At 37.9% G+C, this 14,714-nt stretch overlaps 1 protein-coding gene and 1 long non-coding RNA gene across 2 annotated transcripts in view; one reads left to right on the top strand and one right to left on the bottom strand.

Annotated features, from left to right (window-relative positions):
* Positions 1-417: 417 nt before the first annotated feature.
* On the bottom strand, positions 418-1,319 carry LOC124880118. The gene is made up of 2 exons (XR_007041237.1): positions 1,185-1,319; positions 418-1,101 (listed from the first exon to the last, which is right to left on the bottom strand). It is a non-coding gene; the product is annotated as an uncharacterized LOC124880118 (long non-coding RNA).
* The window catches only part of vax2 (ventral anterior homeobox 2), a 28,501-nt gene continuing 14,885 nt past the window's right edge, over positions 1,099-14,714 (top strand). The window contains exons 1-2 of the mRNA XM_047385047.1: positions 1,099-1,440; positions 5,207-5,394. Coding sequence (XP_047241003.1) covers positions 1,212-1,440; positions 5,207-5,394 — 417 coding nt within the window. The 5' untranslated portion in view covers positions 1,099-1,211. The remainder of the gene's footprint in view (positions 1,441-5,206; positions 5,395-14,714) is intronic.

The following is a 14,714-nucleotide window of genomic DNA, read 5'->3' on the forward strand; positions in this document are numbered from 1 at the left end:
AGTTTATTCAGGAATTACCTTTTGTGGCTCACCCTCCTTGTAGAGGGCGTTGAATTTTCAATTATCAAGTTGACTGTCTTCCTCATGATTCTGTAAGCCTTACTATCACATTTCTGTATCACAGATCTTTTCTGTTGCTCTGATCTATATAATTTACTACTTTCGTTTTTTGAACTGAATTACTGAAATAAGTTACGTTTTTAGATGTATACTTATCAATGGACACGCACATGTGGCTTGCCGTTTGCGGAGTTGAAAACCCAACCATCGTCTCATCGCTTCTTGCCCCCCCCCCCCCCCCTCTTCGACCGGTCTGTTAAAACGTGCCCTGGCCGCTAACCAATCAGCTTCGCGCCTGCAGTAGGCAGGAAATGACGTGTAGAGATCCTGCCTCTGTAAAACAGAGCGTATCAGCAGAAACATTACCCACACGTCCTCCCCTCACCATCCTCTGCTCTGTTCGTTAAGACAGGGTGGAACCTGATGGTTCTGCTCTTAAGCAAACTATAAACAGCAAAAACAAACCTAAGAAGGGCGCTCCAAACTTTATTTGACCGCTGGTATTTTCCCCTTTCCTAACAGTCCCCATAGAAGGGATTTATCTAAGACATCTTTTTCCTGTGCGCCGACCTTCTTTATGTGGCACCACCACCATCACACACTCCAAGGATCCGCCAAGGCAGCTAGTGTGACTAGAAGTGAGCTGATCTGGACAAACCAGCAGAAACTTTATCTAATTTGTTCTGAACTGTACCTGCTGCTCAGATTTTTTCCTCCCTTTTCCTGCGCACCGCCTCTCACTTTTTTTCTCCGTGGGTGAGCAGTGTGTGAGCTTTTTTGTGGCACCTCCCTGTTCCTCCACAGATCTTCACCATGCATCTCCACCTGCACCTCCTGGCTGCTGCTGCTTGAATAAAAAGCCCGAGGTCTCCTCCCCTTAGCCCGCCGGCGAAACCTCCTCCTGGTTCGGATTCTGGACCGTGCGTCATGCCGCCACACCTGAACTGCAAACCGGTTCCGCTCCTGGACCCCACCATGCCTTTATAAGTGGATCTACTTCTGTTTTCATTTGAGGAAGAAGTGGGCATGCTCAGCTCATCTCTGGAGAACATTTGTGAAGAGAAGAAAGTAGAAGGTGAAGAGTGACGACTAGAGAGGAAGAAGGAAGGCAGTAGAAACTGTACCTCAGAGAGACTCTAACTTAGTTGTAGATGTTCGATCAGGCCACGACTATGGGCGATGGGAGCCACCGCTGTGCACCCAACCCGCTGGACAGGATGGAGGGCAAGTGCCGCCCCGACATAGGCAGCAGGTCCCCGGTGCAGAGCTCCACCGACACCCCGGGGACCTCCGCGTCCACGCCGACGTCCTCCAGCGAGGACGGACACGACAAACTTCTGGGAGTGGACCCGGACTACTGTCGGAGGATATTAGTGAGGGGTAAGTGGGCTGCGACGTTGTCAAACTAAACATCAAACTGGGAGATCAGGGGCTATTCTAGCCATCATTTTATCAGAAACACAACCATCAATAACTGGCCAAGTCCAGGGCTGGCCGTTATAGATTTGGCTTTTCCATTTTTATTAAACAGAAAGACAAAAAAACATGACTTTTAATTGGAACGAAATCTCATCAGTCAATATTGTAATTAATTTTTTTTATTTATTCAAACGTGTATTTAAAAATATTCTAAACTGACAAATTGGGTTTAAAGAGATTCACTATTTCTATAGACTCAACTTTCTATGCAGTTGTGACAGAAGAGCACCTCTGCTGCTGGGAGGACTGCAGAGACCTGCAACAGTTATTACAACCAGCAGCTTCAGCAATGCAGACAATGTTCTAATGTAAATATGTCAGCGTTTTAATCATGATTATTTTCCTGCACGCATTAATAGGGCAATTATTTAAAAATAATAATAATTACAGGCTATTTACACTCTTCATCAGTGTGGACTATAGACGGCATAAAATAAAAATAATTGTTCATTCAATAACATTTCCACCGTTCAGATTTCTTTTGATAATGAAAGTGAACTTTTAAAAAGAGAAAAGTTTGTAACCAGATATAAATAAAAAAAAACAAACAAACATAAAAACACCCTGCAGGCTACAACTAATCCTCTTGTTATACTTCTTTTATAGCAATATAACTGAAGAATAAAACAGCCAACCAAGCTGTGTATTTCTCCCGCTTTTTACTAAATGACAGCAGCATAAAATTCAATTAAAGTTCACACCCTTCTGCTGGAGCACAAAAAAGTAGGTAATTATATTTAATATTGCATAGAAGAAAGTCCTCGATTAAATGTGTTGCTGTTAGAATTTAAATTAAGAAAATATTACAAATAGGAATGATTTTAGACTCATAAAATGAAAATAAAATGACTAAAAAGGGCTTTTTATTCTGTTGCCTTGTAGGTCATATTTAGCGAAATATGAAGCACACACAAAAAAAAAAAAAAACCCAGTATACAAAAGTGTAGTTTTAGAAGTTTATACATATGTGTAAATTCCTGTTTAAAAGTATACTTATCATAAAATAGGAATGAACGATAATGCATCTCAAATATCCTTCAATACTATTTTGTATCCCATCTTTAATTTATTCTGAGAAAAATAAGCGTAAAGAATTGGAACATCGCCCTTGCAGCTGCCTGTGTTTTTGCAGATTTCTCAAAGACACAATCAATAAATATGTCGGGCCATGTTCGTGTGGCAGGCCGGTGCTCAGTAGACGATGGCTGCTGCCTGGGCGAGCAGAAACAGCGGATTTAAAGAAACAGAGAGCCTAAATGAATTGTGCAATGATACACATTCAATAGTAAAAAAAACAAAAACACGAAGAGACAAAAAGAAGAGATGGGAAGACACGAGTAAAAAATATTATAGGCGTAGATTTATATGAAAATACTAAAACTGTTTTAGCATTTTTTGATCGGAATCAGAAATACTACAATAACAATAATAATAATAATAATACTAAAAGATAAACATTTTCATTCTGTTGTATTGTTGTGTTCATATGATTTAACAGCATTCCAGAAGTTAATGATCCTGGAAGTTACCCAAATATTGTTTGCCTTTCTATACATGTTGTTATTTACTGGAGCTGCTGCCTGAGAGGCGGTTTGTGAACCAATGTCTCCATCAAGCATCCCTACTGTCCCACATTACCTGCTTCAGGGCCTGTTTTAGTGCACATACCGTCCAGTTGTTATAGAATGAATGTTTGCAGAGTAGAGATTGTGTTTTTGAATCAGAGTCCCGCTTGCTCCGGTTGCTTTTTTTTTTGCAGAGCGACCGGGGTCACAGAGAGGTCAGCAGGTCGCCCTGTACAACCGCTGCTCTCCTCCTCTGTGCCAGAAAACGCTGCACATTTTGAATTGTTGCTTCGGTTTAAGGCAAAAAATAAAAAAGTCCAATATTTCCTTCATATTTGCATGCCTTATTGTGCTTTTATTGCAACATTCGGTGTCTTTTTCTGATCTGATGGCAGAGCTCTTTATAGGTAGACTACTTGACGGAAAAACCCGAGTAGATGCTGATGAAACACTAGGAGGAAAAATAGTTGACATTTTGGGTTATTTCTGCAGATTAAAGTCACATGCGGAGAGCATTACAAGTTTAATATATGTTTTACGTAGCTACAATTTATTTTTGTGTGAAAAAGAAATCTGTTTATGAGCCAGACATCTGTCTGAAGAAACTGTTCTACGAGCTCATATTTACCTAACAAAATACACCCATTCATCCAATAAATAAATAAATAAACAAACAAATAAATAAATGAATAAATAAATAAATGTTTGCAGGCATTTTGGGCCTTTTTGCTCCTCGGGTTAAAGGTTGCTTTCCGTCAGACACAGTCGCAGCTGCTTCTATTTCATGTTTAATTCAGCGTTCTTCATATTTTTTGGACTGCATATTTTATGAATGAACAAAGAGGAGGTTTTTGCTGCTGCTGCTACGCGTCCAGCCATACTGATAAATAGGAACATGCACAGTCCGTCAAAAAAAAAAACAATTATAATAATAAAATTAGTTTTGATGTATTGATTTGTTTTTATGATTAGTAAAACATGTAAAAACATGTAACTGTTTACCCGTTAAAAGAAAAATATATATATTTTTTAAGATTATTATTATTTTTTTCTATTTTTCACGTCCGTTCAGATCAAAAGAAAACGTGTTACTGAAGGAAAATAAATAACTTAGTCTAAAAAAAAGAGAAAATCCAAACAAACAAAGAACAACATAACGAAATCAGATAAATCCCGTTTAAACATGTAAAATCCATGCCAAAATAGAAACAGTTAAATAAAACAACATTGTGATAAGCCAGGCTACTCAGAATGAAGCTCCACTCCTCGGAAACAGATCGTTTGTTTGCAGAGCAACGCTGCAGGGAACCGGTTTACCTGCTTTAACTTGGGCGCTAGCGGCGTGAATCAAGAAAAACTCTCAGCCAATCAGATCTGAGGTGACTATATGACTACACGGAGTAGCCTTTTTATTTATTTATTTTATTTTTCCACACATTGGAAGAACTCTGGCAAAACATAGAACAACTGTTAAACATTATTTTAAAATGCAGATGTGGAAAATACTTATTTCAGCATTTCCAGAAGCTTACTCAATACTTAATAATTATAGTCAATGAATCAGGCAAATTGAACATAAATTTATTAGTTCCTTAGATCCGGCATAGACACTGGAATTATATATGTGTGTATATATATATATATATATATATATATATATACATATATATATATATACACACATATATGTATATATACATATATATATATATATATATATATATATATATATATATATATATATATATATATATATATATATGTATATGCACACACACACATTTGCTTTTTTTATGAGTTTGCTCTACTTTTAAAACAGACACAAGCAGTTACTCATTCATGCTTTTTTGAGCCCTGAAGCCATATGCCTGTATGCGTATACTCATAAATATTACATCAGAGTGCCATCTTATATAGGCCTGAGTCACACCATCAGCCTAACAGGCATTTGTGTTTCTGCTTACTGAAAAGTTGTTGCTGAGCTGTTTTTATTCCAACCTATAATATTATGATAATAATAATAACAGCAGCTTGAATTCATCATGTAAAGCGGCCTTGTGTGGAAATACACCGACTCTTTGTGTTTTCCACCACTTGCGCAGACGCCAAAGGCACCATCCGGGAGATCGTCTTGCCTAAGGGTCTGGACCTGGACCGGCCCAAACGCACCCGGACCTCCTTCACTGCTGAACAGCTGTACCGGCTGGAGCTGGAGTTCCAGCGGTGCCAGTACGTGGTAGGCCGGGAGCGCACGGAGCTGGCCCGGCAGTTGAATCTGTCGGAAACGCAGGTAAGAAGAGCGAAGAACCCACGGCTTCCTGCTCCGAACCCTGCCGATACTACAAGATTCGTTTAAAAATAGTTATGACGTCAGACAAAGAGTTATTTCACTAGGTTAATTCATGCTATTGAAGTTATTACGAGGAGTTGCGGATGTGAACAGCTTACTTTAATTGGTTAACATTTTAATTATAAATGTCGCCGGTGTGTGCGGAGTCTTTGATGTGTTCCTCAGCCAATCAGAAGGGGGGGGGGGGGGGGGGGGGGGGGGGGGGGGGGGGGGCTATGAGGCTCCGCCCAAAACCGCTTTTTCTAGTTTGCTTAGAAAAAAAAAACGCCAAATTCAGGGCGAGAAAGAGGTCAAATAAAAAATAGGATGGACAAGGGCATGGTTTAAACACGCAGAGCCAATGAGTAAAGTATTGATATAAAAAAAACAGTAATTACTATGAAAATATGAACAACAGGCCTAAATTGGAATTTTATCTAGGCCCATATTTAGACAGGACAGAATTTAGTGCAGAGCCTCCATGTACACCCTGCAGATTAGAATAGTAAATACCTCCCTGACTCATTCAGTAGCATCAGTATTACAGTGGAGGATTTTATCATGGAGGACTGGGATGTGCTGCATCTAATTTCCTCTGATCAAAGAAAAAGAAATCCTCAAAAATGCACTATATAAATGTTCTTCATAACATACAGCTATTTTGGGGATATTCCAAAACTTAAAAATTGAAGAGAAACGCGTTCAGTCTAAATAAATGGCAGCCATGGAAATTGGTTGAAAGTCTTATGTGAATTTTCGTTTTTAGGAATATTTCAGAGTCAAGGAGGCGTGTTAATGAGTTCAAATTGTAATTATTTATTAAAATAGTGTGGCTCTTTGCCCAGGGTGCCACTCTGTCAGGGAGCGGCAGCAGGTAAAAAAAAGGGCCTTTTATCAGATGCATCCTGAAAAGGTTTTCCATTTCTTACTGGCATGTTGAGTGAGTCAAAAGTGGGTGAGCATCCTCCTGTGTGGTGCACATCATAAGCATTGTGAGACAGTCTGGCTGTACACCACAGTGGGCTCATGAGGATGAAGGACACATCTTTCTCAGGTTTCCAAATCAGCGCTAAATTCAATGTTTTTTTTCTTCAAAACCTCTGGACTTCAACAGCAACCATTCAAACTTTATCTACATATGAGTATATATATATATATATATATTTCTGCTTTTCTGGAAGAAAGTCGACCTAAGACTGAGATAAGCATTAAAGTTACTGTATATAATCATGTCAAAGCTGGATAGAATACTTTTACTCTGATCACAGATTTATTAAAACCCTGTCTGGGTTCTTGAAAACTATTAATAAACTTAATTTAAAACAAGCCAAAAAAAACAACAACTGTCTATTGACTCTCTGATCACATTCTAAGGTGCAGAAGGAGGGGCTCGCATACATGCAAAAACCCCACTGCATGCTGGAGTTATATTTGAACTTTTTTAGTGTTAAGTGTATTCTAATGAGAGACATGTTATTACAGACTGAACTGTTGCTTTTATAGTTGAAATTATTTTAATGTGTATTTTTCTTAACGTAATCCTTTTTAAAAGTAGATATTTTAGCCAAAGTGAAAAATCAGAAAAGGTTTGAATTATTTACTTCTAATGAGGCTTTGACCCACCGGGCTGTCAGGTAATATTTCCTGCTTGTAATATTAGCATCATTAAAAAAATACACCCCAGGTTGCAAAAAGAACATAGCTGCTGATAGAACTGTTTAAAGCTAAACTGCACAGATAAGATATATTTAAACAAAAGTGGAAAAGCGTTTCCAGTGTGTTTCATTTCTGGAGGCCATTCCTTTTATTTTTCACTTTACCGTCACTGCGTAAAACAAAATGACTTGTTGCAGCTGAAAAGCACGCAGGAACTTGACGCACCACCACTTGTGCTTGTAAGACCGCTGCCACATGCAGAAACAAAAAAAAGAAAATGTCTTCGACGTGCATGTGGTGCAGGGACAGAAAATGTATGTGTGTGTGTGTGGGAGCCCAGGGCAGGCGCTGAGGCCTTCATTAGTGCTGACTCCGTGGGTGTTAATGTGAAGGCCTCAGCTTCCTGCTGCTGCTGCCAAGGAGGAGGAGGAGGAGGAGGAAGGCTGAATGAATGAAACTGTCTGAAAAATACCTCCAATGGCCTTCAAGTGCGAACAAACTCTAAATCATAAAATGCATCAGTGCGCTACAAAATATATTACCAGCATTGAAGCACCTTTTAGGAAGGATGGAAATAGGCTTTTAGTTGGCATCAAGAGGAGTTTTCTCTCTCAGTGCGATATGCGTGCAGTTTGGGAAGGTTTTTAAGCAAATGTGTCATCTGTTCAAGGCTAATCATGCAAAAGAGGAAGAAGGGAGCTCTTAAAGATCTGTCTGTCTGTCTGTCTCTATCTATCTATCTATCTATCTATCTATCTATCTATCTATCTATCTATCTATCTATCTATCTATCTATCTATCTATCTATCTATCTATCTATCTATCTATCTATCTATCTATCTATCTATCTATCTATCTATCTATCTATCTATCTATCTATCTATCTATCTATCTATCTATCTATCTATCTATCTATCTATCTATCTATCTATCTATCTATCTATCTATCTATCTATCTATCTATCTATCTATCTATCTATCTATCTATCTATCTATCTATCTATCTATCTATCTATCTATCTATCTATCTATCTATCTATCTATCTATCTATCTATCTATCTATCTATCTATCTATCTATCTATCTATCTATCTATCTATCTATCTAATGCATTTCTATTTTCTGCATATTTAAGGTATTTATTGTTTCTATAATTGTCTGTTTTTCCCCTTTTTACAGTTTGTCAAACTCAACCTTTCAGCTGCCTTATGAAGCTTAAGCAGGTCAAGCAACACACCTCTTTTTGTTAAACACGTGGCTCTTTCAGGTGTGGCTTCCAAGCGACAAAAGCTATGGAAAGCAGAAGAGATTTAGATATTCTGGGTTTTTCTGATAGTGTCTGAGAATTAACTAATTTCCCCACCAACATGGGGCAGAAGGTGTGAATACAATCTTTCATTTTGAATGGAAACATTTTGCTTTCTGAGTAGTCTGGTTTTGTTTACAATGTGCTCCATTTACATGAAAATGCTTATTAGACAGAGAAGAAATATTCCCAGGGATTATCACAAGTTTTGAGTTTTCTTCAGGGCAACATGATGTTTATGGGAAAATGGATCCCCATTTGGAGTTGAATGAGACATTCGCAGTTTGGACCATTTCTCAAATGTTCTGAGCTTGTATTGTGCATTTTAAATGCAGCTGATCCTCTGACACAATCTACTCTGCACACACAGTGCTCTGCATGGCTGCTCAGGCTCTCCTTGTTCCTTTATGTTTTCCTTCCAAGCAGTCGGGCTTTCTTGTAACCCATGGACTTCCCTTCAATCTGTGTTCCTCCTCTGTCTCTTGGACACAAAGCTGCTCTTCCAAGAACATTTTTTTTTTTTTTGCAGTGTTATTTCTTTTCATGTATAACAGCTGTGTATCAATTTTTTAATTTTTTTATTAAATGCCATCATTAGTCTCAGTCCTCAGCATACAAAACAGCATACCTAACAGATATTCATGAATTTGGAACAAAAATAAAAATTATGATTCTCCCAAAATACTTAATCTGGTCAGATTTTAGGGCATTTGTATTGATGCAGCCAAAATTATGCAAAACCTAAAAATAAAGCACAACAAGTTGTCCAAGGACCCGTGGGGGTTATTTTTCTTAACGGAAACACACTTTGTTTAACATCGAAATAATTTTTCAAAAGTCGATCAGGAATTATTACTGAGGCAGTAAAATAGTTGTCGACCGTCTCTGTCCTCCATTCTACATCTTCATTAGTTAGTTTGATCTCGTTTTCAGCGCCGAGGCTCATTATTAGAAATCAACTTTCTAATAAAAAACGCGATCGATAATTTGCAGGATGAATTTTTCCAGCGAGGTTTCCTCAGTACAATTTATAGACGCGCAAATCCACGTGGCATCTCTGCAACTCGAGCCGCTTTTTGTGCGTCGTTTTGTAGCTTTTTGCGTATTTTGCACGGCCTTAAATGAGAACAAAACCAGAACAGATTCAGTACCGGTTCTCTTTTTACCCGAAAGTCAAAACGTAACTCAACTCTGTAAAACTGTGAATGAAGCAACAGAACTGAATGGTTAAAAATAACACATAAATGAATGAAATTACTAAAAAGCGAAGGATACAAACAACAAATCAAATGAAACTGAAATAAACACATTTAGTTTATACATATAACACCCAAAAAAAAAATATATATATATATATATATAACTTGTCGTGTTTTTATTGGGATTTTATTAATCTGAACCTGCAAGCTTTGGTTTTCAAAATAAAAGCAGTTAAATAATTCTGATTAATTTTGTGTTTGGTCATAAAACAGAATCCTATCGCTAATGCTGAAAAAGCTTTTTTAACAAAACAAAACAACAGTTCTCTGCTTTTTTCAAATCGTGACATAAAAAACTTTATTCAAGAAAATGATTTATTTATTTATTTTTGAAACAAAACTGAACTAGACGCCTTTTTTCTGGTCGTTGGATCAATTAAGTAAATCTTTTATTTTTGCTCATTGGATTTATTTTATTTATTTATTTCAGAGCCATTGCAAACGAATCTGTTTATTTTTGTACTTTTTATTGTAGCTTAACACTTACAGTGAATATTTTAAAATAATTTTTATTTAAGACGATTTGTCCATTTCTAATATTTTACCTAGAGAAATAAAGTTTTAAATTAAAATTATAACTCCCGATGCAGACTGAAAAGCCATAAACACGGACTTTTTTCATTGTTGAATATTTCACCTTAATTGTGAGGGTTTACTGCAGCATCCCAGTAGGAAGTGGGAAATCCCTTCCTGCATACAGGAGTAATCTGTCCCCGCCCCGGAGCTCTCCCTTCATCCCGGTAGGTGGCTCCCCGCTCCAGGGTAACAGCAGGGGGGAGGAGGAGTGGGTGGACACATAACCTTGCTCTCCAACATGAAACAGAGCCTGTAGATCTGTAACCCTGCTGGTCGTTTTCCTCAGAAAGGATCCCAGATTACTTGCTGGCTGCGTGCAGAGGTGTCAGCTCTTATTGTGAAGGCCTGTCTCCAGCAGCATGGGAGGAGTAGCAGGGGTCAAGTCATATTTTTCGGGTCATCTCATGATGTTCTAAAAGTTTCATGTGTCTCTGGATTAACAAACCCCCAAAGATATGAGATAAAAGATATTGTTCTTTACTTGTAAAACTACTTCAAACTTTTATGAGATCAGTTTTTGTGCCCTTCTGTTAAACAGCATAACAAGCTATTCCTCATACAGTTCCTTGCAAAATACCCCTTAAACTTCTTTTTCTGTTCTGTGAAGGTTTGAGAGGTTTTTTGGAGAACATTACAGAACAAACAAGCATCATAAAAACCAAAGAACAGAGCAAACCGAAGCGTTGAACATCTCACAGAGCTTTGGTTAATCTGAATATGGAAAGAGAAAGGCACAAGCTGACAGACTTTTAAAGTATTAATTAGAGGAACAGAGGTCGATGGTAACTCTAGAGGAGCTACAGAGATCCACAGCTCAGAATTTTTTGATAAGATATTTAGTTGTGCACTCCATTCTGGCCTTACAGGAAGAGTGGGAAGAAGCAATAATTAAAAGAAGAAAGTCATGAAAAGCTCTGCTTAAAGTTTACCACAAGCCAAGTAGAAGACACAGCAAACATGACACACTTTTCAGATTTTTATCTGTCAAAACCTTTAAAAAACATACATAATTTCCCACCCAGTTCATGATTATGTACTACTTTGCGTGGGTCTATCACTTAAAAACCCAAATGAAATAAAGTCAAGTTTGTGGATGTAATGTAACAACATGTGAAATAGTTCAATGGATATGAATAATACTGGACGACCCTGTACCGTGGGACTGTTTACATCGAGGCCGTGAAAAAGCTATTGAATTAATTGTGTGCTGTAGGGAACATCTGAACAGCCTTAATCCTGCAGAAAACTGAAGGTACCTTGCTCATGGCATCATGTTTAATCTTTAATGTGAAGCTGACTGAGCTGACTGTGGGCAGATGATTGCGTTTTTCTTTCCTATTCTGACAGCGTTCAGGAAGTGGTTTTGATCTGACATATTTCTGCTCTTATGTAGACGTCTGTTCTGCATAGAGCTTAGAGAGCGATGGGTCAAACACGTATTTAATGCAGTCAATGCAGAGCCTTTGTTACTGCTCACGAACGCTGTGGGTATCTAGCTTTCCATTCAGTGATAAATTACATTTTCTTTTTATTAAAATTTTTAACCTGACACTTACGTAACTGCTTTATCCTTAACATTAATCCTATACAATGTCTGAGATCAAGGCCTACACTTATATTTGATACACTTATATATTTGTTACAGTTTGTTAACCTTTGTCATCTCTATTCACATCAGCAGGATTGTCATCGCAGCCTCTGCCCTGACTAGATTATTTCCAGTATCTATTCATTTGCGCTGGGCACTTCTGAGTGTGTAATTGCACGTGCCGAAGACTGAGTTGGAAGTTGTCCTGTGAGCAGATGCTTTATGTTTAGGGTTTGGACGGACCCAGTGAGGCAAAGACTACATCCTGCTTCGCCTTTAATCAGAATGATGGATTACAGGCTACTGCGCAAGAGGGCAGAGCTGTGGCGATGGTTTTCTCTCAGCAAGGACAGGATAGTTGGGCAGGGTTGATGAGAAGATGTATAGAACTAAATAAAGGGCAATCCTGGAAGAAAACCTGTTAGATGCTGCAAAAGACTTGAAACTGGGTTGGAGGTTCATCTTCCAGGAAGACAACAACCGAAGCTACAGTGGAATGGTTTAGATCAAGGTATATTCCTGTGTTGGAATGACCCAGTCAAAGTCCATACATAAATCAAATTGAGAATCTGTGGCAAGACCTGAAAACCGCTGTTCACAGATACTCTCCATCCAACCTGAATGAGCTTCAAGTATTTTAAAAAGAATTTTAGGCAAAACACTGACAGAGACAAACCCCTGAGGACAAAAGGTGGTTCTGGGAAAGTATTGACTCAGGGAAGCTGAATACAAATGCACATCACGTTCATATTTTTATTTAAAAAATGTTTTAAAACTATGTATCATTTTCTTTCCCCATCATAGTTACTGTATATACTCCTTTATGTTGGTCTTCTACATAAAACCCCAATAAAATACATTACAAAACGAGAAAACCTTCAAGGGATGTTGACAGTATAGCCACCTTGGATAAAGTCCTTTCTAGGACAATTAAATTAAAACACAGCCGTTTGGTCTCTCTAGAATGATCAGTGTAGGGTTAGCCCTGCCTCATCTCCAAGGGTTTTGTGAGTTGTTTTGTGGTGTTTTTAATAGTTTTTATTATGAAAACATTAACTTTTGCAAACAAAAACCAACCGTAAAAGTGCCTAAAGCTAAAATATATGAAGCTACATTGTCCTGTGGTTTGTATCCAGGAAATGTTTTTGTTATGCAGCCATATCATTATCCCTCCTAACCACAACTATAGTAACTGGTATTGCAAACAATAAGTTGTATAAGTATAGTCCTTCCTTTCTAATCCACAACAAAAATAACTTTGTCACCGCTGGTTGATGACAATACTATAAAAACTGTATCTTCCTATATAGATCCTTCTGGATGTACAGTAGGAATGAAATAACGTTACTAATTGACTAACCGTTTTATGCCTTGTTTTATGTTAAACTTCACTGTTTTGTTGACTCCCCTATTTAGTTTAGGTACCTAAACCACACAGCTTGTCTTAGAAATTAACTTCTTTGTAGAACTACAAAATTCAAGGTTTGCCTTAAAATAGATGTCAGAAAATCTACTGAATGTTGGGAAATCTCCTTTTACAGGTGTAGATGTTTGCACAATACAGTGTAATGCAGAAGCTAAAGGAAACTAAGATGTGGTTTTAAAAAAAGGTCTCGACTAAAGAAAACAGAAATACAGATAAATAAAATAAATATTTTTTGAGTACTTTCAAAACTGCATATTTGGGACGATGGACGAAAGAAAAGAAGATCATTTTGAAGATTTCCCTGCAGTCTTACAAGGTTCATAAGAACAAGCGGATGTATTTTCTCTAGCCTTGGCATTACATGAGTCCTTTCTGAGAATATACCGCCAGGCTACGAGCCACAGGGTTTATAAGCTCTCTAAATTTAACAGACCCTCTCATGATCTGCGCATGAGCTGTACAAGATTTTCTCAGAACGGTGACACCATTTCTGGGAGAACTGGTTAGTCAGAACGGCAGGCTTTTATACCCGATGATCTGTTGTACTGAACAGAACCGGATGTGTAGCAGGTGGGTAACATGTAGGGATGTAATGATATGTCAGTGCTATCGTAATTTTGTCAAATAGGGGAAAAAAAAGTAAAAACTGATATTACAGACTGATGTTATTGGAATAAGAGTGAAGCCAGCCATATAGATAACATTATCAACATTATAATTACTGTTTTTTATATAATTATAGTATTTTGACTACATTTCCAAGTATAAGCAGACCTTTTCCACAGTTCAGGTAGCCTCAGAAATCTGATAAGTTCATAAGTTAAACAGACAAAGCGGACCTTCCTGAAGACCATTCACTTAAAAGTATCCTTAATTTACGTCAGCTGCTGGGCTGCCAGGAGACAGTCGACTACTTGTGTTGTTTCCTTCTGCATGTAGTGAAGACTAAGACATCTACTCAGCATATCGTTATCACTCTTTTACGGTAGTTTTATCTTAAAACAGCAACACCAGTCGTTGGAAGTTACGTCATGGTAATCAATAAAACCAGTAAATGTTTCAGCCCTAATGGCAGAGCATGTAGACTGATTGGAAGTGCCATAACACTTTAAACCTCACGGAGGCCGAACATGGTGTCTTGAGGAAGTCAATTGTTAGTTATGAAGATTTGTTAATTTTTGCATATTAGGAGCACAAAGAATTATTAAATTTTTACAACATTCTATTAGGAAAACTGATTTATTCTGAGTAATACAACTGTGTCCATATTCTGCAACATGACGAGAAAGAAAAGATGAGATATGTGTCTTCTAACTGTGAATGGCCTCGTTGTGAGTATTGTGCCCATGACGGCCCAGACAGACAATGTCTGGTCACTTGTCTGGAGCAGAGGACCCAACTACGGTGCATTGGTGTGCAGATGTAGGAGAGAGGCGGCTGAACAAGCCAGGGATTGTCCGCAAACACTTG

The sequence above is a fragment of the Girardinichthys multiradiatus genome, chromosome 14 (genome assembly GCF_021462225.1).
Source record: "Girardinichthys multiradiatus isolate DD_20200921_A chromosome 14, DD_fGirMul_XY1, whole genome shotgun sequence".
Taxonomy (NCBI): domain Eukaryota; kingdom Metazoa; phylum Chordata; class Actinopteri; order Cyprinodontiformes; family Goodeidae; genus Girardinichthys; species Girardinichthys multiradiatus.